The sequence below is a fragment of the Petaurus breviceps genome, unplaced genomic scaffold (genome assembly GCF_028583685.1).
Source record: "Petaurus breviceps papuanus isolate PSGF00001 unplaced genomic scaffold, PetGlider_PUasm1.0 179, whole genome shotgun sequence".
NCBI classification, from domain to species: domain Eukaryota; kingdom Metazoa; phylum Chordata; class Mammalia; order Diprotodontia; family Petauridae; genus Petaurus; species Petaurus breviceps.
This window is the reverse complement of record NW_027185779.1, coordinates 308,399-330,583: the sequence shown is the minus strand read 5'-3', so window position 1 is coordinate 330,583 and position 22,185 is coordinate 308,399. Positions and strand designations below refer to the sequence as shown.

Here is a 22,185-nt window from a genome sequence, read left to right as displayed (position 1 = left end):
TAATCAAATTATGGTGAATAACTTCAGCTAACAAGACAAAAAGCCCCCTTGAGACCCTAGTTATCAGATTGTTCCTAAGTAGCACTGCTTTCTGTCTTCCTGTACTTTTTAGAAGAACAAGTCCATGTGGCTCAAGGGAAATTTTGAGGAGGTGATGGAGATTTAGAGACTTTCCCAAACCAATTAGAAGTGAACCTAGTCTAGTCAAGAAGGAAGCCTATCAGATGCAGCCTCTGAAATGGCAGGGTGATGGTCGTCTATTTTTAGAGGGTTTTATTTTCACGATTGGATTATAAAGTCTGATTGCATGCATTGCAAAGTCTCCTGAGTGTTTCTGTAGTGTTAGCTAGCATATGTAATGGTAAAAAGGAGCATAGGTACCTCATGCTACCACTGTGCCATGTTTCTGGTCAGCTCCATTTCCTAAGGTCTTAAAGAGAAGCCATCCACTAGGTGCATCCTTATTTATACCATCAAAGCCATTGTCTGAGGGTACTACAACAAAACAAAGGCTGTGATGGCTGTTAGTCCTGAAGTCTAGAATACTGGGGTTTGCTGCTGATTCCCCAAATACAGAGGTTACTGTCAGCTACTTCCTCTTTATGCTCAGTTTTCTCTTCTGTCATCCAGATGACTGGACTGTTCAGTCTGTTAATCTTATTTTTAGGTCAGTACCAACCAAATACCTCACTAACTGACCATATAATTAATTATTTGAACCCTAAATATCTAAACTGATGGTGCTTCTTTCCAGCCCAAAAGCTGTCCAAATGTAATCTAATGTCACTAATGTAATCTATTAGTGACCAGTTCTTTTGTTGTATTTCTAACATGGACAATGTTTCCAATATAGAAACTCCAACACGGTAAATTTTTTATTTGAAAAAGAAAGATTATTAATATTTTTGTTTTCATTTAGCTTTCATTCGAAATATATTCCCTCTCTCTCTCCTACCAGAAGAATCATTCCCTGTAACAAGAGATTTAAAAAAGGAGTGGCTTACAGTGAATATAGAGCACCAGCCCTGGAGTCAGGAGGACCTGAGTTCAAATTTGACCTCAGACACTTAACACTTACTAGCCATGTGACCTTGGGCAAATCACTTAACCTCAATTGCCCTGCCTTCCTCCCTCCAAAAAGAAAAAAAAAAAAGATTTAAAAAAGCCAGTAACTGACTTCTGACAATTATTCATCATTCCATACCCATAGTCCCCTACTTCTGTAAAGGGGGAGGGGAGGGATACATTTTCTTGTCTCTTCTTTGGGGCCTTATTTATATGTTGTTATTATAGAGTGTTCAGTTATGTCTTTTTAGTTCTTTATACTTATGTTGTGGTGGTTGTTGGTAAGTCATTTTCAGTCATGTCCAACCTTTCATGATCCCATTTGAGGCTTTCTTGGCAAAGGCACTAGAGTGGTTTGTCATTTCTTTCTCTAGTTTATCTTAGAGATGAGGAAGCTTAGGCCAATAGGGTTAAGTGACTTGCTCAGGGTCTCCCAGGTAGTGAGTGTCTGTCTGAGGCCACATTTGAACTTAGGAAGATACAAGTCTTCCTGATTTCAGGTCTGGCACTCTCTACACTGTACCTCCTAGCTGCCCCTACATTGTGGTTGTCATATATTGTTTCATTGGTTTCATTTCCTTCATTTTGCCTCATTTCATACATCTTGACTTACTGCTTTGTATTTTTCATAGTCATGATTTATCCCAGCACAGTAATACTCCTTTACATTCATGGACCACAATTTTAGCCACTTCCCAATCAATGGGCATCTGCCCTGTTTCTGGTTCTTGGCTATCACGAAAAGTGGTGCTATAAATATTTTGATGTGTACAGAGCTTCTCCTTCTGTCTTTGACCCACCTCTACTTGGAATCTTTCCCCTTCTGCCCCATTCCCCCTGCCTAGCCTTAATTCCATTTCCTTCTGCAAACCTCAGCCAGAAGTGTCACTGCCTCCCTTTTCTTACTCCTGTGTTACTTTGGCTTCTTATGGCCTGTATCATCACTCATCTTCCACCCTCGCTCTTTGTAAATGTGCTTTTACCTCCCTTCTGGGTGGAAGGACTTATACTTCATTTATCTTTGTGTCCTGCAAAATTTATGTCATAGTGCTTTGCAGTGCTCAAAATACTCAATAAATATTTGTTGAATCAGTGAAAGTACTGCAGGGATGTGCTTGGCCTTGTGCTGACAAACATTTTCCTCAATGATTTGGAATAAAGGAAATATGCAGTGAGTTTAGGGAGAGTCAGGATGTGCAGTGACAATTGACTTTTCCAGCTTGTGAGTCAGAGCTCACAATACAGCTTAAAATAATCAATCAAGCTTTGCCATTATTCACAACCACTTCAAATGAAGTGAATCAAAGACTGTAGAAACTGCTGTTCCTGTCAAAGAACTTGGGTCCTATGACCCCCAAAGACTTGAATTCTCCAGATCTGAATTCCACTTTTCTGTAGTGAAGACCTAGATTACATACCTAAATCACAATGGTTGAAAGGGGAAGGGGAGGGGCATGGATTACAAACAGTGTTTTCTGTTGATAGCCTTTGGATATTTCACAATAGGGTCTGAAACTACAGTTCTCTAGAGTTCAAATATTGTCTTTTTTAAGCAATTGGGGTTAAGTAACTTGCTCAAAGGTTACAGGGCCAGTTATTTCTGGGTGTGGTGCTAAGTATCTGAGCCCGGATTCTATCCCAGGCTATCCCGACTCTGGGCCCAGTGCTCTTACTCATTGTGCTACCTGGCCACCCCTCTAATATTGTCTTAATTCAATTCAACAAACATTTATTGAGCTCCTACTCTCTACAAAGCACCGTGTGCTAGGCACCTCGGATACAAAAGTATAAATTCCATTCTAACAAAGATTACATACTTTAATAAAGTAAAAGACAAGTTCACAAATAACAATGAAATAAATGAGTGAGATAAAAGTACCTAGACATAGAACGTTTAAGGAGGGGAGAGAGATTTCCCCCAGGGAATGTCAGGAAATTATTCCTAGAGGGGGTGGGGTCTGAACTGGGCCTTGAAGGAAAGGAAGTTAAACAAAGATGTGTTTTAGGAGAGAACATTCCAGGGATGTGGGGGATGGGTGTGGAGGTGAAGGGCTGGGGGAGGGGGTGGCATGAGCAAAGACATAGAAATGGGTGAACAGGATGAGAATGGGGGTAGAATGTGTCCCATAATTTGATCAGAATATAGAACACATGAAGGGAACAGAATGAAATATGGCTGATAAAGTAGGCTGGAGTCAGAATGTGAAGGGCTTTAAATATTAGCAGAAATTTTTACCTTATTCTGTGAGCAATGGGAAGTCATTGAGGTTTTTGAGGTGATGAGAGTGACAAGACTGTAGTGATACTTTAGGAATTTTCCAAAGACTTTTTTTTAGGAATTTTATAAAGTTTTGTAAAATAAGATTTTATAAATTATTTTTGTAAAGGAATTTTAAAGTGATACTTTAGGAATTTTACTACTGTATAAAGAATGGATTGCAGAAAATAGTGAGAAATACACTTTCAGGAAAAACATGAACTTACTTGAATCCTTTTATTTTAAGACATAATTTCATATTGAGACATTTAAAAAAAAATGTTTTAGTGGTCAAACTGAATGTTCTGAACTTGGGGATAATTGTATAGTAGTAGATAGAAGGTTTAGGAGACTAGACTGAATTTAACACCGAAACATAACTCTTTCTTTATAAAAACTTTTCTTATGGGTGTTTATTAAATGTTTGAAGAATTGACTTCAATCCTAGACTGTGGTATGCTTTTCAAAACTTAATCTCTGATATTAGTTGATTTTTCTTGTCCACCTATCTTAATTAAAAAATGTAAAATTCCAGTTTTTTGAGGGTTATGATTAATCATGTTTAAACTCTTATTTGTGTTGGAGAACAGAGAAAAGGAAGTATTCCCATCAGCATTCTCCCTTCATAAGCTCGTGGTTCTAAGTTTAATTGTGGTGGAGAGATGGAATATTTTTTGTAGCCCACAGCCAGTTAATTTGTCTTTTAAATCATCATAAGCAAAATGCCTTGGGAGGAAGTTGGCAAAATATTCAAACAATGGCTTGGACTATGATCCCACGGCAAACCTTGGGTGTTGAATGTTTGTTGAATTGAATTGACTGTTTGCATTCTCCTTTTGGCAGATATGTGCATCGCGACTGCAATCTCCTTTCTCATGATTTTGATCTGTGCAATGGCAACCTATGGTGCATACAAGGTAAACAACAGTAGAGAGTGGCTCTCAATGAGGAAATCCCATTCACTGAGGCAGATCAGCAATGATTTTGCAATTTACAATCTTAGAGTTTCAGGGTGGTGCTGAGACATTAAGTGACCTGCCTGAGGTCCCATAGCCATGTGTGTCAGAGGTGGGTCTAGAATCCAAGGCTGCCTGGTTTCAAGACCAGCTGGCTTTCTTTTTTCCTGTACCAGTGGCGTCACATCCAAATAGAAACAGATACCTTCAGACCATATATTGACTTGGAAAACCACAAATCAACACCATCTATGTAGTGTTATATTTTTTATTTTGGTAAACATTTTACAAATACATTTTTATCGTTTCTGGAAGTTTTGTGGGCCTCTTTTAGTTAATGACCCAACTTTGACACCTCTGAGCTAATCCACACTGCCTGTCTCCAAAGTATTTTCCCAACTGTAGAATAACCCTTGGAAGTAATTTTTTTTTCTGTTTTCTCTAAGAATTGTTGAAGGTTTAACATCTATCATGAATACTGAGGAGAGGTCACAGGGTCATTGATTTTAGAACTGGAAGGAATTTTAGATGTCATTGAGTCAGATCTGAAAGTTTGGTTAAAGGAGGCAAACAGGCTAGGTGATATGTAAATCCATATTGTTTATTCCTTAAAGCTAGCTGGATACAAACATGTATGGAGCCAGACTAAAATCTGACTACCTGAACAGAAGAACGAGAAGGCTTAAGTACATTTTAGAAGCATCCCAATTCAGGGTGGCTGTGTCACTCAAATTTATCATCTCCATAAATGCTTAATCATTGTATGAGAAAGGAATTTTTCTTAATTGGATAGGTGGTAAATACAATAAAATAAGAGTTGATGAAATGTCAATTGAAATTGTGACTCAGGATATCTGTGTTTTCTTTACCATTACCATGCCATAACATAGTCTATGTCCAAAAATATGTTAAGATAAGAAAAAGTCCCATTACTCAAGTTAGTGCCTCCGGTTAAGGGTCTCATCCTTAATGACCATAAAATTCCATCTGGCTTTGTTAACATAGGAGGAGGTATTCTCTGAGTTTACTCAGGGAACAAAGAAGCTGTTAGGTCCAGGCTCTTCTGGTTGATTAGTTCAGGCTTTGGCCCTTATTGAGGTTATTAAATTGATATTCAATGATTATCATTTTACAGATGAGGAAACTGATGACTTGTCCAGGGTCACATGACTAATAAATGTCTGAGGTGGAATTTTATTTCAGGTGTTCCTGACTGCAAGTCCAGCACTCAGTCTTCTGCTACTTAGCTGCCTCATTCAATTAGAATAATCCTCTTTTACAGACCTGGAATATTTCCAGGGTTAGTTTGTGCTAAAAATCTATCCAGTGGTAGAAATCTGTCCAGGGTATCCATAAACAGAAGACTTTCTTAAAGGATGTAATAAAAACAGCACACACACACACACATACAATATACATATATACACACATATACACATTTATATGTATATGTATATATATTGTTGTTGCAGTAATGAGTCTGTTTTAATACTTTGTTCTTTTCTGTTGTACATAGCAACATGCTGCCTGGATCATCCCATTCTTCTGTTACCAGATTTTTGATTTTGCCCTCAACTCTCTGGTGGCTATCAGTGTGCTTGTTTATCCAAATTCGATCCAGGAATATATCCGTCAGCTGGTAAGTAGTCATCAGAACCATGCTAAGCATGTTCTCCTCAGTGACATGGCTGACTAAAGGGATATTTCCACATAGTTTGAAGCTTTGTGAGACTTAGTAAGATATTCCAACTGCTATCCAAGCTACAGGGGAACTATCTTAAATAGATTTCATCTTTGCACTTAGCTGACTCTGAATTACCTAGAAGTTTCAAAGGCTAATTAGCTGAATGTGAACTTTTAGTTTCTTGGACTCCATCCTGGGAAAACATGAGCTCCCCAGAGCCAGAGTCTAATAAGCCTGTGATGGTTACTACGTAGGACATCATTCTGAAAGCTGATCACCACCTGTTTTTACTCTGTGAAATTATATCATTGCTTTGTCAGGTAGAAATTGAGAGTTCTCTATTTACCTTGATGCATTTATCAGGAATGGAAGGAGCAAGTCATAGGATTAGAGCTACTCCATTCCCCCTCATTTGACAGATGAGAAAGCCAAGACCCAGGAAAGTAGAGTGACTTGCCCAAGGTCTCACAGGGATAATAAATAATAAAGCCAGTATTCAGACTCAGGTTTTGTGACTCCAAGGTCAAGTATTCCATGAGGGTAGAAGAGAAGGAGTTTAGATGAAAGTTTATTTAATAGCAAAGAGAGCAGCAGTCAGCAAAGATGGCAGAAGGGGACAATAATTAAGGGAATTTCAGAGTTTGGGGAGTATGAAGAATTATTGTTAATAAAAGCAGCAGTGCAGAATTACACAAATCTATGAATGAGGATCACATCATATAGATTTAGGGATGGAAGGGACCTTAGAAATCTTAAGAATGGTCTAAGGACCCTCTTTATGCTATAACATAGCATCCTGGTTGAACTTCTGTGAAGAGTCTCATTATTTTCAGTATTTTCTGATTCTTTTGACAGCTGTCCACTACTTTAGTGGTGTCAAATGCCATTTCCTACATGAAGCTTTTCCTGATACCTCCATGTTCCTGTGCTACCCTCACCACCTAAAATCGCCTCGTGTTTTACTTTGTATCACATTTGTAAACACACACACATGCACATGTACACAGGTGTGTGTGTGTGTGTGTGTGTGTGTGTGTGTGTGTGTGTTGCTTCCCCCAATGGAACATAAAGTCCTTGAGTTTAGAGACCATTTAATTTTTGTTTTTATTATCCCCAGCACCAAATACAGTACCTAGCACATAGCAGGCTCTTAATAAATGCCTGTTGATTTCTTTAACTAAATGTTTTTTATATAGTTAGCAAAATGCCATTCCAGCTGCATTAGATTACAAAACAGTATTCTCCCTAAACCTAGTTCAAATTCTAGAATCAATACATAGCACACCTTCAATATTTTCAGATACTGATTTCTGACAACTTTTCAGTATTACAATTGGAATGTCCAACTACAATGTATACGGCAGGACTGCTTTTAAGTTGTTTGGGGTGTCGAATTGAGTGGAGACAGGCTTTCATTAGTCTCTTACAGTTCATGGCATTGCTATATAGTAAGAAATAGCAAACAATGGTTATACATTGATCCTACTTTTTTCAAAGAAGCTTTGATGGGGCCTAGATCTAGTTCAAAATATTCTTTCCTCCAAATGCCTGGAGCAAGATCTTTTTTTCTTTTCTGTATACCTGATATAGAATCAGAAATTTTAAAGTACTGGGAGGGTTTCTCAAACACTACTCAGTCTGCCTGGGAGAACAAGACACTCTTTAAGACGTGTTCAATCTTGGCTGGCCTTAACTGATTTAAGCAGAGGAATTCTGACCTAATGGACAGAACGATCATCTAGAAAGTGGAGAAGAAATTGGATCTCTAGTTAATTAATGTGACATCCTCATGGCTGAATTTTTACCGATAAACTGGAAATAGTAACTTCTCTTCCATATTCAATCACACCAACATCTTAATGATAGTACTTTGCATCCACAATCACACTGAGTCAACAAGACTTAGGGCAAGTATTTTACAGATGAGGAAACTGAAGCTTAGAGACATTAAGTGACGACTCATCAATAGCAATCAATAGACTCAAATTCATGCCTCCCTAAGTCCAAATCCAATGTTCTTTATATAGTACTGCCCCCAGATATTTTTAGGATTAGTAAATAAATCTTTTTATGTACACTGGCTAGGAATTGTAGAATTTTAAAGCTGAAGAAAAATTTTGAGAGATCATTTAGTGTAATATGTAGTAGAGCAATGGATTTGAAGTCAAAGGACACGAGTTCAAATCCCACTTCTGGTACCTGCTGCCTTTGTGACATTGGACAAATCACTTCTCTGGGCCTCAGTTTCCTCGGCTGTTGGACAAGATGGTATTTAAGATCTCTTGAAGGCTCATTCAAAGATCCTAATTTCCCATGAAATGATTTGCTCAAGGTACACAGCTAAGTAGTAGCCAAGTCAGAATGAGGCCCTAAATTTCTCTCTCTTTTTTTTTTGCCTTTTGGAGGGCAGTTGGGGTTAAGTAACTTGCCCAAGGTTACACGGCTAGTTTTTTTGTGTGGGTGTTAAGTGTCTGAGGCCAGAACCGAACTCGGGTCCTCCTGACTCCAGGGCCAGTGTTTTACTCACTGCACCACCTAGCCGCCCCAAGCCCTAAATCTCTTGATTCCCATTCTGGGGACCTTTGCAATAAAAGATCACCCTTTTTTTCATTGTTATTCTCCTTCCATGCCATGATAATACATCAAAGGAAGACTTCTGTGAAAACTGTTAACAATTACTATTATATTTTCTATTTCTCTTGTTATTTTTATCTTCAATTTTAATTTTATGGGGTTTTGGGGTTTTTTTGTTCTTTTTTTCTCCCTCTATCTTGTCCATTGGAAAAAGAAAAAGAAAACCTTTGTGAAAAATACACAGTCAAGGGGAAAAAAACTCACATTATTCACCATATCCAAAAATTAAATATATTTGTACCCCAGGTCCATCATTTCTCTGTCAGGAAGTAGGATGAAATATTTCGTTGTTGGTCCTTCAGTGCTTGGTCATTGCATTGATGAAAGTCCTTAAGTCTTTTGAAGTTGTTAGTCTTTAGAATGTTGTTATTGTATATTATTCTGATTCTGTTCACTTCGCTCCATGATAATTCATACAAATCTTCCCAGGTTTCTCTGAAACCATTCCTTTTGTTATTTTTCATAGTGTAATAGTATTCATGGTACAATATTACATTTGTATACTGTAATTTATTAAGTCAGTGTTCCTGATGCCTTTGTTTTAAGGTTCTTTGCCACAAAACAAAAAAAGTTGCTATAAATATTTTCATAGTCTATCTCATTTGAACAAAGATTCTTCATTTTAATAAAGAATCACAGAACTTCTACAGACTCTATTAGTAGAGAGCCTTAGCTTTCCTTTTTCTTTATTATAAATGTTATCTTTCCTTGTACTTTGCTGGATCAAGCTTCTACCTGAGAAGACAGTGTGTTTGTTTGGTCAGTTCTGCCAGTGAACACTTTGTATGAAAACCTTCACCTTAAATGGCACAAGTTGTTTCTTCTCTGCTGGTGAACACCTGCTGGTCTCATTAATTAGCCTTGAGAGATAGTTTGATCTTCACAGTGTGGGAGGAGTCAAAGAAAGCATGGCAATGACTGATGAGATATTAAAGGAAGTCATATGATGGCCTTGTGACTACAGAATATTCTGAATTTTCTATTCTATATTCTACAGAGATCTGGTCCACATGTTCTAGGATCTTATAATTTAGAATCCTAGAAATTAGAGGGACTTTGTATATATTCCAACCACCTGCAAATGCAGTAATTCCCCCCTATAATATCTTTACAAATCTGAAATTCTGTGTGTGTGTGTGTGGGGAGGGGGGTTTATCACAGAATGTGAGAGAAGATAACTAACAGGAAATAGCAAAGCTCCAAAGACTGAGGAGGAACTTGTTGCCAAAATGAGAGATAATGTACCTGAGAACAGATGTAATATCAGAGAGGAGTTTGGAAGAAAGAATCTATTTCATTTCTCAGCCTGGTTTTTCTTCTGACTATAGTAACTAGCCCCCCAAGTACTGACTTAGTTACTTGTTTGTTCTCTGTGTTAACTGAAAAGGTTATGCTACTTAACTATTTATGTGACTTTGGCCACATACCTTAACCCCCTGGACCTCAGTTTCTCTATCTGTAAAATGTTCTAAATCTGTGTTTCCATATTAAAATGCTAATAAAGTGAGAAGAGTCATAGGATTAGAGCTATAAGGGATCCTAAACATCATTTAACCCATCCCCCTCATGTTACAAATGGGAAGCTGAAGCCCAGGGAGCTTCACTAATTTGGTCAAGGCAGTGAATGACAGGATTAGAACCCAGGACCTCTGACTCCAAAGTCAGAACTCTTTTCATTGCACCATAGTGCCTCTCACATAATATGATATGTCTTAGAGAATAAATGCCACATTTTAACATTATAAGATCATAATTTTAGAACTCGATGAGTACTTGGAGGTTTGCTCAAACAAATCACTCATTTTATAGGAGAGGAAACTGAAACCCAGAAGTTAAGTGTCGCCTCCTCAATCATGCAGGTGGAAAACAGCAGACCTGGGATTTGAACACAAATTCCTCTGATTCTATGTCCAACATTCTTTCCATTGCAACCTATGTAATACCCAGAGAGATCGGCATTTAAATAACTTCCAAATAAATACTATTGGAAGGTAAAGAAGAGTTTGGAGTCCATAAACCATTCAGGATTCATTGATAAAGTATGTTTGCCATATGTCACTGACATTGGCCCATGATAATTACACAGAGAGTTCAGATTAGCACCATGCAGTTGTTTCATGGTAAATTCCTGCTTCACAATGGAGTATTAAGAGGGGCAGCTAGGTGGTGCAGTGGATAGAGCACCAGCTCTAAAGTCAAAAGGACCCGAGTTCAAATACAACCTCTGAAACTTACTAGCTATATCACTTAATCCTTGATTGCCTTAAAAAAAAAAACCACAGGGTACCTAGGTGGCGAAATGAGTAGAATGCCTGCCCCGGAGTCAGGAGGACCTGAGTTCAGATCTGGCCTCAGACACAACACCCACACAAAAACAACCTAGCCATGTGATCTTGGGCAAGTTACTTAACCCAATTGCTCTCCAAAAAGCAAAAAAACCCATACATAACTGAATATTAAAAGACACATTTTTTTTTTTTTTTTTTGCTTTTTGGAGGGCAGTTGGGGTTAAGTGACTTGCCCAAGGTCACACGGCTAGGTAGGTGTGTGTGTTAAGTGTCTGAGACCGGATCTGAACCCAGGTCCTCCTGACTCCAAGGCCATTGCTCTATTCACTGCGCCACCTAGCTGCCCAAAAGACACATTTTCACTATTAACTCTTTGAGACCTTCTTAGAGAGGCTTCCTTTGGTCCAAATTAGTAGATATCCAATACTCATGAAAAGGCAGCATTATAAACACATGATAGTATGAAATGATTCATTCACTGATAGAAGTTAGTATAATAGAAATTAGACTACCTTTCTCCATTTCCTCTTTCAATTAATCAACAAGCATTTATTAAGCACTTATGGTATTCCAGGAGCTGTGGTTATAAAGACAAAAATGAGTCTCTTCCCTCAAAGAGTTTATCTCTTATTTGGTGGAAACAACACACTCACATGTAAATGTGTATAAAATATATACAAAGATAGTATAATGTAAATTGGAGGAAGGGAGGCACTATTAGATCAGGGTACCATGACTCAAAGAACTTCATGCAAGAAGTGGCCACTGAGCTGAGCTATGAAAGGGAATAGGGATTCTAAGAAGCAAAAATGAGAGAGCACACTTTGCCTTCCACATACATCTACCTTCTTTTTCCAATATATTCAGACCTGCCAAAGGTGTAGGATCTCTACATAAGGGACACTGTTTCCAGAGTGACAGTGGGACCTGGGGGTTGATCAGCAAATAACAGGAAGAAAAAGATATCTATTTTCTGTGGTTAATGGGAAAACAACTTTTAAAATGTCATTCATGTACCTCTATTTCTGTTTGCCCTCTAGACAGAAACACAGTGTGCTGAATCAATCACTTCCCAAAATAAAGAAACTAGCTTCTCTTTATTCTCTCAGTGTTATTTTTATTTGGTCCAGATGGGCCAGAAATTGAATCCTGGTTCTAAACAATAGCTATCAGCTTTAATTAATTGCCTTCTGATAGGAAAGCCTGAAACACTGCCCAGGGAATGGGATCTTGAATGATTAATGAGATTTACTAATGAGGTTTTGTTTTTTTTTTTTCTATCCCCAGCCTCCTAATTTTCCATACAAGGAAGATATCATGTCAGTGAATCCTACCTGTCTAGTCCTTATTATTCTTCTCTTTATCAGCATTGTCTTGGCTTTTAAGGTAAGAATACATATCCCGTGTAACTTTCCTCTTTGTTCTAGATAAGGGTTTTCTCATTAATAATAATTACCCTTTCCTTCCAGAGCAATTAGTGTCTATTTTCAAGAACTAATGCAGACCGGATAATAGTTTAGTAAAAGCTTCTTACTCTCACTGACTTGTGGAAAAACCAATAATTCCAAATAATAACAGCTAAATAATTATCATTGTTCATTTAAGCAAGTAGGTGGCACAATGGATAGAGTGCTGGACTTGGAGTCAAGAAGACTTGAATTCAAATCTAGCCTCATACACTTCCTATCTATATGACCCTGGGCAAGTCACTTAACTTCTTTCTGCTTCAGTGTCATCATTTGTAAAATGGGGATAATGATAGCACCTATATCCCAGGATTGTTGGGAGGCTAAAATGAGGTATTTGTAAATCTCCTTGCAAATCTTAAATCAATAGATAAATACTAGTTATTATTTTTAAAGTTTGCGAAGCAGTTTGCATATATTGTCTCATCTGATCTTCACAAGAACCCTAGGAGGTAGGTGCCATTATTAAAACAGGGTAAATCTAGGAGGCTTACCTATGGAATGGTGAATTAGCCCAGGGAAATGAAATAGGTTAAAACTCTCATGCCAGTTAGAATGGGGTGGGTTAGTAAGTAGTCCCTACACTTTCAACCTCAGTGAGTTTAGGAAGACCCAGTCAGTCTCTTTTTGTTTTTTAACAAAAAGAAAAGGTGAGGATTTGAGCTATGAGTAAGGTGGGTTTTAATGTGTGTAAAGTGGATTTTTGTTATTATTTCTTAAAGTTCAGTTTCCCAGGATCCATAGCCATAACAATCTCTTGTTCCTAGGTATTGGATATGAGTTCCCACAGTTATGGTTCAAAACATCTCTACGACGCTTGCGCAGCTTTATACAATGATAAATAATATAAACATCCACTGCAACTTCTCAGTGTTCATTGGTCACTGGATGGGGAACCTTAGGATTGAGTACACAAATGCTGTGCGTGCCTTGATCGGTCCCCATCAAGGATTGGGGGGAATCTGTGCCTACTTCAACTGACCCCCATTGAGGCTTGAGGGGATTTAGGGAATGCACAAGTTGAGCCTGTCTCAATTGACCCCATTGAGACATAGGGGTAGTTGCCCACTCTTCTCACAGGCCCCTGTGAGAAGGGATTAGGGAATGCTGTAAGAGTCTGTGCTCCCATTATCAGCAACCCTCTTCTGAGAAAACTAGACTAGAATAAAGTAAAATTGTTAACCCCTTCTTAGTGTCTTTCCTGTCTGACCAGATCAAGAGCAAACCTGTGCTAGCAGCCCCACTGTGTGCTGTGTTCATTGGTCTTATATAAGTTGAGCTCTGAAATTTAAATTTCAAGGGAGAATTCCAGAAAAGTAGGAAAGTAGGAAATGACCTGATTAAAGGTGTGGAGATGGAAATGTCCACGCATGTTCTGGGCATACCACATGGAATAAATCAGACTGGCTAGGGGCGGCCATGTAGCACAGGAAGTAAGAGCACTGGCTCCAGTGTCAGGATGACCTGGGGACCAAATCCAGGCTCAGATACTTAGCACCACACCCAGAAATAACTGGCTGTGTAACCTTGAGCAAGTTACTTAACCCCGATTGCTTTAAAAAAAATCAGACTGGCTAAAGTGGGGTAGTAGGGAATTCCTATAGGGGGGGCTTTCATGAGGAAAGATGTGTAGGGGAATAGTAGTGACATTAGATGGATAGCTTTGAGCCATATGGTACACTAATTTGAATGTTACTGAGGAACCTGCAGCCTCAAGGCCACATGTGGCCCTTTAGATCCTCGGGTGTGACCTTTTGGCTGAATCCACATTTTACAGAACAAATCCTTTTATTAAGGATTATTATTTAACTAGCATAAATGAGATTTCATAGGAAGACATAGGAGACACATAGAAAATCTCATTAATTAAATTCAATTAATCTCATTAGTATGGAAAATAGTCCCCAATAGCTAATAAAAACCTTTATTCCATATGAAATTGTCATGGCTAAAATTTATGCTAATTAAATAAGATGTTGAGAATTGTGTTGATTTCATTTCTCAAGGCATAATCAGTGAAATTTCCTATGTGTCCAGACTTTAGGTACACCCTGTATATGCCGTTGCCTCCCCACTATAATGTAAATTCTTCAAGGGAAGGAGCTGTGTCATATTTGTCTTGGTATGTCCAGTCCCTAGCACAGCACCTGGCACAAAATAGGCATCTAATACTTGTTCAATTGAGTCAAATTGAATTAAGGAAATGGGGTCAGAATTGAGTACACAGGTGAAGGTGTTAGTCTTGGAAAAACAGTGACACCTTTTCCCTGAGATAGTAAGGAAGGAAAAGAGTATAGACCAAAGGATAGGTGGTACTTTTTGAATTGCCCATTTTCAAACTGTTTCATGAAGAAATTTTTATTGTTTTTTTTTTCGTGCAAAATTCTATTAAGCAGTTACCACGTGTAATCTATTGTGTGAGAGAGACAGAATGATAAATAAGACATGTTCTCTGCCAACAAGAAACTTAATACCTAATCAGTGGGCAGAGACACATCCTTAGGTATCTTGAAACCCAAATAGGACCTTACAAATGTATGAGGGAATTTTTTTTTGGAGGGGGGGGAAGGTAGGGCAATTGGGATTAAGTGACTTGCCCAAGGTCATATGGATAGGTTTTTTGTGTTGTGTCTGAGGTCTGATTTGAACTCAGGTCCTCCTGACTCCAGGGCCAGTGCTCTATTCACTGTCACCTAGCCTCCCCTATGTAAGAGGGAATTTCAAAAAAAAATGTGATATATGATATCTGAGCAGGAAAGGTCCTTTTTGACGAGATGGCATTGGAGCTGGGTGATGAGGGGATAAGCTCCTATAATAGTCAGCCTGTACCAGCTGTGTGACCTTGGGCAAATCCCTTCATCTCACTCAGGTTCAGTTTCCTCATCTATAAAAAGGGGATAATAATTAACACTTACCTCCCAGGGTTGTTAGGTGGCAAATGGGAAAATATGTAAAATGCTTTGCAAATACTAAAGCACTATTCAAATGGTAGCTATTATTATTACTGTTATACTAAGCTTGAATATTAGCAGCTAGTTGGAAAGGAGCATGTACAGAATCGAGTCTGTTGTGTCATCTGCCCTATTCCCTCATGGGCTACTGGCATATCCTTGGCCTTCTAGCCTGAATCCTCTCTTGGCCATTCATGGTGCCCATAAGCTGAGAACCTCAGAATTTCAGAGTTGGAAATGACCCATGCTTGAGAGTAGTCCTTACTGTAATATACCCAACAAATGGTTATCCAACATCTGCCAGAAGATCTCTAGGGAGGGAGAACCCAACATCTGTCAAGATAACCCATTGTACTTTTGGTTAACTCTAATGTTAAGAGTGATGGGAGAGAATTCTTGGGTGCTCTCCACCCTAGCTGGGGAAGCTGAGGAGGGTCTCCTCCTGTTCTTCTCATTAGGTACTGTTATCTCCTACAAAATTTACAGCTCTAGGGGCAGTTAGGTGGGGCAGTGAATAGAGCACCAGTTATATTGGAGTCAGGAGGACCTCGGTTCAAATCCTCCCTCAGACACTTAACACTTACTAGCCAATTGTCTTGCCTTCTCCCCTCCAAAGTTGTACTAACCCAATTGTCTTGCCTTCTCCCCTCCAAAAAAAAGCAAAAAAAAAAACTTTGCAGCTCTAGCTTGTTGGGTGATATCCCCTAATGATACTCATCTTTCCTCTACCCCATCATAAATACACCACCTTACAATTTAACCATCTTTGTATACGCACATAAAGGCTCCCACAGGAATGGCCTTTGTTTCTTTCCCACCCTTTGGATTTCAGTTTTCTGTTTTGTGTAGACCAAACAAGATAATATAAACATTGATTCAACAAACATTGACATAGCACCTACTATGTGTAAAACACTGTGCTATGTGTTGAATATGCAGGGATGAACAGAGATCTAATTTATAATATATAATCTAATTTATTTTATATTTGTAATTTATAATCTAATACAGAAGTAAGACATGTATTCAAATAAATATAATACAATTTAGACAGAAATAACAGCATAAAAGGGTAATATAAAAGGCATGAATGATTCCGGAATGGGGAAGGGATTGTGTTACCTGCGAAGAAAATAGAGATAGCTTAATGGAAATCACGGCCAAGTGTTTTAATGTATTTTTGCGTATATAAATACATTCCATTGCACAAGACCCAAGCTATAGACCTGTACATGACCTTGGATATCATATATTTTGTTATTCTATCGTTTTTCAGTCATATCTCACTCTTTGTGACCCAGTTTGGGGTTTTCTTGGCAAAGATAATGAAGTGGTTTGCCATTTCCTTCTCCTGTTCATTTTACAGATGAGACTGAGACAAGCAGGGTTAAGTGACTTGCCCAAGGTCACACAGCTAGTCTGTAGTCTGATCCTGAATTCAACCCTCTATCCATTGTGCCATCTAGCTGCCGGAGTATTTTAGCCACCTTATTTTAAAGATGAGGACCCTGAGAACAATTGCTAGGTCCAACGCCATCTAGCCAGTCACGGTGGCAGATCTGAGATTCAAACCCATCTCTTCTAACATCAAACTCAGCATCCTTTCTACCATTCCCATAAAAAGCATTAATAATATTTAAAAATCGTTAAGCAGTAAGAAACTCTATTGAACCATAGTTTAATGTTTTCATTGACTGAGCAGCCTGTTCATGAGTACATGTAAGTCAAGGCTTATAGGAAGTAACTAAATCTGGGAAATACATGATTTAAAGAAAAATTATTCCTTTTTTTAAAGTCCCAGTAAATTTTTATTTCCCGAGTTTCCTTAGGTCTGGAGGACAGTAGGAGGCCTGAGATAGAGCTCACTTAATGTTGTTCTTCCCCCTACTCAGCTTATTCTTCAGGAATTGGGGTCATTACAAGCTCTTAGCTCTCCTTGCTTAATGGTCAGTCTGGGCACATACCATTAGTGTGTCTGCATCTTAAAATATGACTCTACATAGTGAGATAGGCACACAAATTCAGTTGGATCTAATGCTTTAATTGAATTTTTGTGTGCTTGCAAAAGCGTGTATAGATTTATGGAAGCCACTTAATGAAATGAGTGTTGGCCAGCATCAAATGCTTTTTGCTATTTGTCACTGATATATAAAAGCAGACAGCGACAAGTTTTATGAATTGGAATTAAGGATCAGGCTTCCAGCATTCCCTGGATGGATGCTTGCCAAGGGAGCCTTCCAGGTCATGCAGAGAAGGGGAATGGGTCTCTGTGCTCCTCCCTCTAGGGCTTACTTAGAGTCCTTAAAGTAATCCTGTGTCTCCTACTCTTTGGGAAGGTAAAGACAATAGTAAAGGACAGACACATCTCAGACTGACATTAAGGGGGAGTGTTCTGGCAGCATGGCTTGGACTACGGGCCAAACTTGTACTTACCTATAACCTTACCTTGTACTTACCTTAACTTGTACCTAGAAAAAGCAGCCTGAAACATGCCTTCAAGCCAACTTTTTGAAGATAAATTTTTTTAAGTGGGAATGAGCCCGGGACACCATCCCATGGTAGAGATAGAAATAGAGAATTCAAAAGGTCTACCTCCCTATCTGGAGACCTCAGGCACTGCTAAGGACGCCCCTATTAGAGATGGAAAAGAGTTAAGTAGGTCCAGGCTGGCAGGGATGTGACCACTGGGAAGGGGAAGCCCATTATCTAGAAGTTTTCTATTTTAACTAACTGGTTAAAGTTAGCTTGCTAACTAGTCACTAAACTCAGGTGTTTTTATGCTGTTGAAAGACTACAAGTACTTTTAGTGCCCTCTACATTTCAGTGCCTTAGATAAAGCCCTGATTGCCTTTCCCTTGTTACAGCTCTCCTGTGGCCTCATGTTTCAGTTTTAGTGAAAAAGACTGTTTCTAGCAGCAAGCCAGTAGCTATAAATTGCAAGTCCTCCCAAGAGCAACTTCCATAGTGATATTCTATATAAATTATAATACACAGAAGGAGACTTATCTTTTGGACTACTTGATGGGAATAATAAGATGTGTCTTTTATTTTATGAGTTTGGTTAATATTCCCACTGATCTCTAGAAACATTTTTGCTTTTCTTTACATAACCCCACTGTGCTAACAGCCCTGTTTTTAAACAGTTGGCTCTTAAATTTTGCTAAATCTTTCACCTTATGAAGAATTGGGTATAAGAAATTCTGAGGACCACTTACCAGTAATAAAAGTGTTAGTTTCGGTAAAGATTTTTAAAATTCAGATCGTGTTCCATTATGGAGATTGGTAACCTCTATTAAGAGCCAGTATTATCAGTAGGCTTCATTAGTCAATCAACAAACATTAATTATAGGAAGTAACTAAATCTGGGAAATACATGATTTAAAGAATAATTATTCCTTTTTTTAAGGAATCTTCTAGCAAAGCCAATGGAGTTACAGTGTAGTCTCAGGAAGAGGGAGGGAAGAAAGAAGAAAGGGCTATCTACTCAGTGGTGATTGTGCCACAGAGTGCCAATCTCTGTGGAATCTCTTCAATGTAGAGAATCCCTCCAATGAGACAGATCATAACCCCTCTAAACATCTTCAACTAAGAGACTCTTGTTCATGTCCTCCTATGAATTCACCACAGAAGGTTGACCTCTTATCTTTGGGAATCATTTGACATGAAAATACCAATAGAGCATATGAGCTATCCATTGGTGAACCTTTGCTTTTGCCCCATCCATGACCAGCCCATCTTTTTTAACCATCCATTTCTTTGAGGACACCTTTTATGCTTACACACCTGCATAATTCCATTTTTTGTACAGCCTATTCACACCCACCATTGATTTTGATTTCCTATTTGTGTTTCGTTTATTTTTCTTGATTAAATGTCCAGAGTATTTCAGGGGCATACTCAGACACAATTCAGTTCTTTGAAACATAAGACTTCCCAAGTTGGACAAGGTTATGGGTATACTCTTGATAATTACTGAGACTTAAATAGACTAATTTTGTGTAGAAGATGGCTAATAGGATCTTAGACTGCATTAAGAGATTGTGCCTTCCAGGTATAACAAAGAGATAGTTCTGTACTCTTCCATGGTCAGATCACATTTCCCTAAACTCAAGCATTCCTTTCTGCTATGAATTTAAGTGGATTATTCTCTCTCCTGGAATTGTTAGTTTTATTCTATTATGAAAACCGAATACCAAAAGTTCTTTTGTATATTGATTGGCATAATTTGTTTACCAAGAATTAAATTTGGACAAATTTTGCATGTATTATAAGTATTAGGGTATTGTGTACTGCTAAACATAGTTATGTCTGACTTTTATGGAATTAAAGTTTCAGTAACACTGAATGCTTATAGAACAAATTCTGTATATTGAATCCGAACAGAAAAAAAAAATTCCCAGTAGGTGGAAAATTGCAACACTTGTAAAAGAATTACACTCAGCCTCTGGCCTGGTGAAAATCTCCCCTTTAGGTTTATCATCAGATATAACCCAGAAAATCACTTCCCCTTTTTCTCAGGGATTCCTTTTGCTGTTATCTAAAATGCAATGATCTGTTACTCATGGTTCAAGGTAACTACGTACCAAACTCCCGACCTTCCTGACCACTGATTTGCTTAGCTTCTTGGGGTCCAATAACCGCTAATCCCAATCACTGATTACAAGTCCCCCTTCTTTTACTGCCTGTGAACTATCCAACATGAATTTCCTCTTTTTCTTCTCTCTGCTACCACGCACTTTAAATCACAAGTGTGCTTTTTCCACAAAGCTTTATTTACAAAGGGGATAATTATATAAACTCACAAGTAATATTCAAAGACAAAGGTAATACAAGTGTATTTCAAAGAAATGGACCTATAATAGCACTTGCCAAGAAGTGATTCCATCATTAGTAAAAGCAATCCAGGGCAAGGATAGTAATGGAGGAAAAAATAAAAGGCTCAACTAACGATTCCTTGCCTGTCCTCTCTTTAGTTTCTGACCCTAGCTATGTTTTAGATTAATGACTTTGAGTTGCCTTAAATAACTTCTTGTGAAACAACCTAGACATGTTAAGGATTCATTTTAATTATCCCATTTGCCCCTTGGCATCAACTAATGGCTTGTTTCTGGACTAGGACAAGCAGATTGTAAGTGGGTGGGCAAGAAAAGAATGAATGTAACCACTGAACTTTTGTGACACTTCTAGGATTTTCATAACTTCAGGATTTCCTCTCTTCCCTTATATCCCTCAAACTCCCAGTCTGAGATCATAGGAATATTTAACAAGCTTGAGGATACCTGATTGTCCACTTGTAGGCCTACAATTTTTTTTCTTCTTGTCTAAATACAAAATTATATGATCTTGAATAGGCTACAATTACTTATTTTGCCAGTAGGTGCCGCCATCCAATGCCTGATAGATTCCAATTTGACAATTCCTCAAGTTTAGCAAATTAATTTCTGTAAAATGAACCAGCGCCTTGCTTTGTTATTTCTGCCTGTTCTAAATATCCCTCCTCAAATGATTTAATTTTAAGGGATACTTGCAGTAGCATTAACACTGTTGTATTTTTTTTCCCTAGAAGATTTTAAATGTCTCTTACTCTCTTCCTGACAGGGTTACTTGATTAGCTGTGTCTGGAACTGTTACCGATACATCAATGGCCGAAACTCCTCTGATATTCTGGTTTACATAACCACCAATGATACTACGGTAAGCATGCCGTCCTTTAAATTCAGGGTCTATTTTCTTATTTTGATCTGAGATTCAGGGAGCACCTGTAGTTCTTTCTCCTTTATTAGGAAGTTTCTATATATTTCCAATAATTCTGATATACATTTCCCTGGTTACCAGCCCCAGCATATTTTGCCATCAATGTTCAATGAAGCATCAATGCATTCTGTTTATTTGGCAAAAAAGGTTCATGTAGTTGAATGAAACATGGCCCATGCCTGTTATCACTTAGCTGTATCAGCTGCACATTGTAGGGCCTCAGGCGTAGTCTATTCAAAATTCTGGTTTCATTTGGGAAAAGGAAAAATGTTCAAGTGAGCAGCTGAACTAAAGAAAATGGGTAAACCATGCTCAAGAATAAATTTTCAATCAACAAGCATTTTAATGTGCCTACTTTGTGCTAAGCACTGTGCTAGGTGCTGGGTATACAAAAACCAAAACAATCTGTCCTCTCAAGGGATTTATATTTCATCTGTTGGATTTTATTCTCCTCAGAGATGAACATAGTAAATGAAACATGCTTTTATAAATGAGTAATTTTTTTCTGGTCATTGTCGAAGAATTAAAACCTCATTAAAATCTTCATTATGAGCCTATGAAGGAGGTTATTTTCCCCAAACATCTAACACTTTTTAAGTACTTACTATCACTATAACTTTAAATATGAAACTGCTCAGAAAAATAATTCCAATTCCTTGTTAATGTTTTTTTGATATTAGTGAAGAAATATTCTCTTTAGTTTACAGTTTAATTAATAGGTTATTTTTGCCATTACTGCCCAATGTCCCCTGCCCAAGGCATGATGTTAATGGTTGTTTTTTTTTAATTCACTACTTCAAAAAATTCCTGGTGAGGTGTAGATGACGTGCAAAATTCCACGTGTTAACCTCATCTAGCCTTTCTTGAGGAGAAAGTTCTCTGCAAAGTTAAAATATGGCTCCAGCTTTGATATTTTAAATTGTCCAGAGCTCAGATCATGTGTGACCTGTGTGACCTTGGGGAAATCCCTTAACTTCCGGGAGCCTCAGCTTTTTCATTGTCCCTTTCAGGTTAATTCTATAGTTCTATAACCCTGTAATCTCTCAGGATATTTGCAAAGAAAAATTAGGAGGAAGGTCTCTATTTTGGATGGAAGATCTATGGAACAGTATAAAAAGGAATTGCAAAGG

General features: G+C 38.1%; 1 protein-coding gene across 1 annotated transcript in view; it reads left to right on the top strand.

Annotated features, from left to right (window-relative positions):
• The window catches only part of LAPTM4B (lysosomal protein transmembrane 4 beta), a 117,454-nt gene that overhangs the window by 47,511 nt on the left and 47,758 nt on the right, over nt 1-22,185 (top strand). The window contains exons 3-6 of the mRNA XM_069086582.1: nt 4,166-4,239; nt 5,795-5,917; nt 12,172-12,270; nt 20,900-20,995. Of these exons, the coding sequence (XP_068942683.1) occupies nt 4,166-4,239; nt 5,795-5,917; nt 12,172-12,270; nt 20,900-20,995 (392 nt within the window). The remainder of the gene's footprint in view (nt 1-4,165; nt 4,240-5,794; nt 5,918-12,171; nt 12,271-20,899; nt 20,996-22,185) is intronic.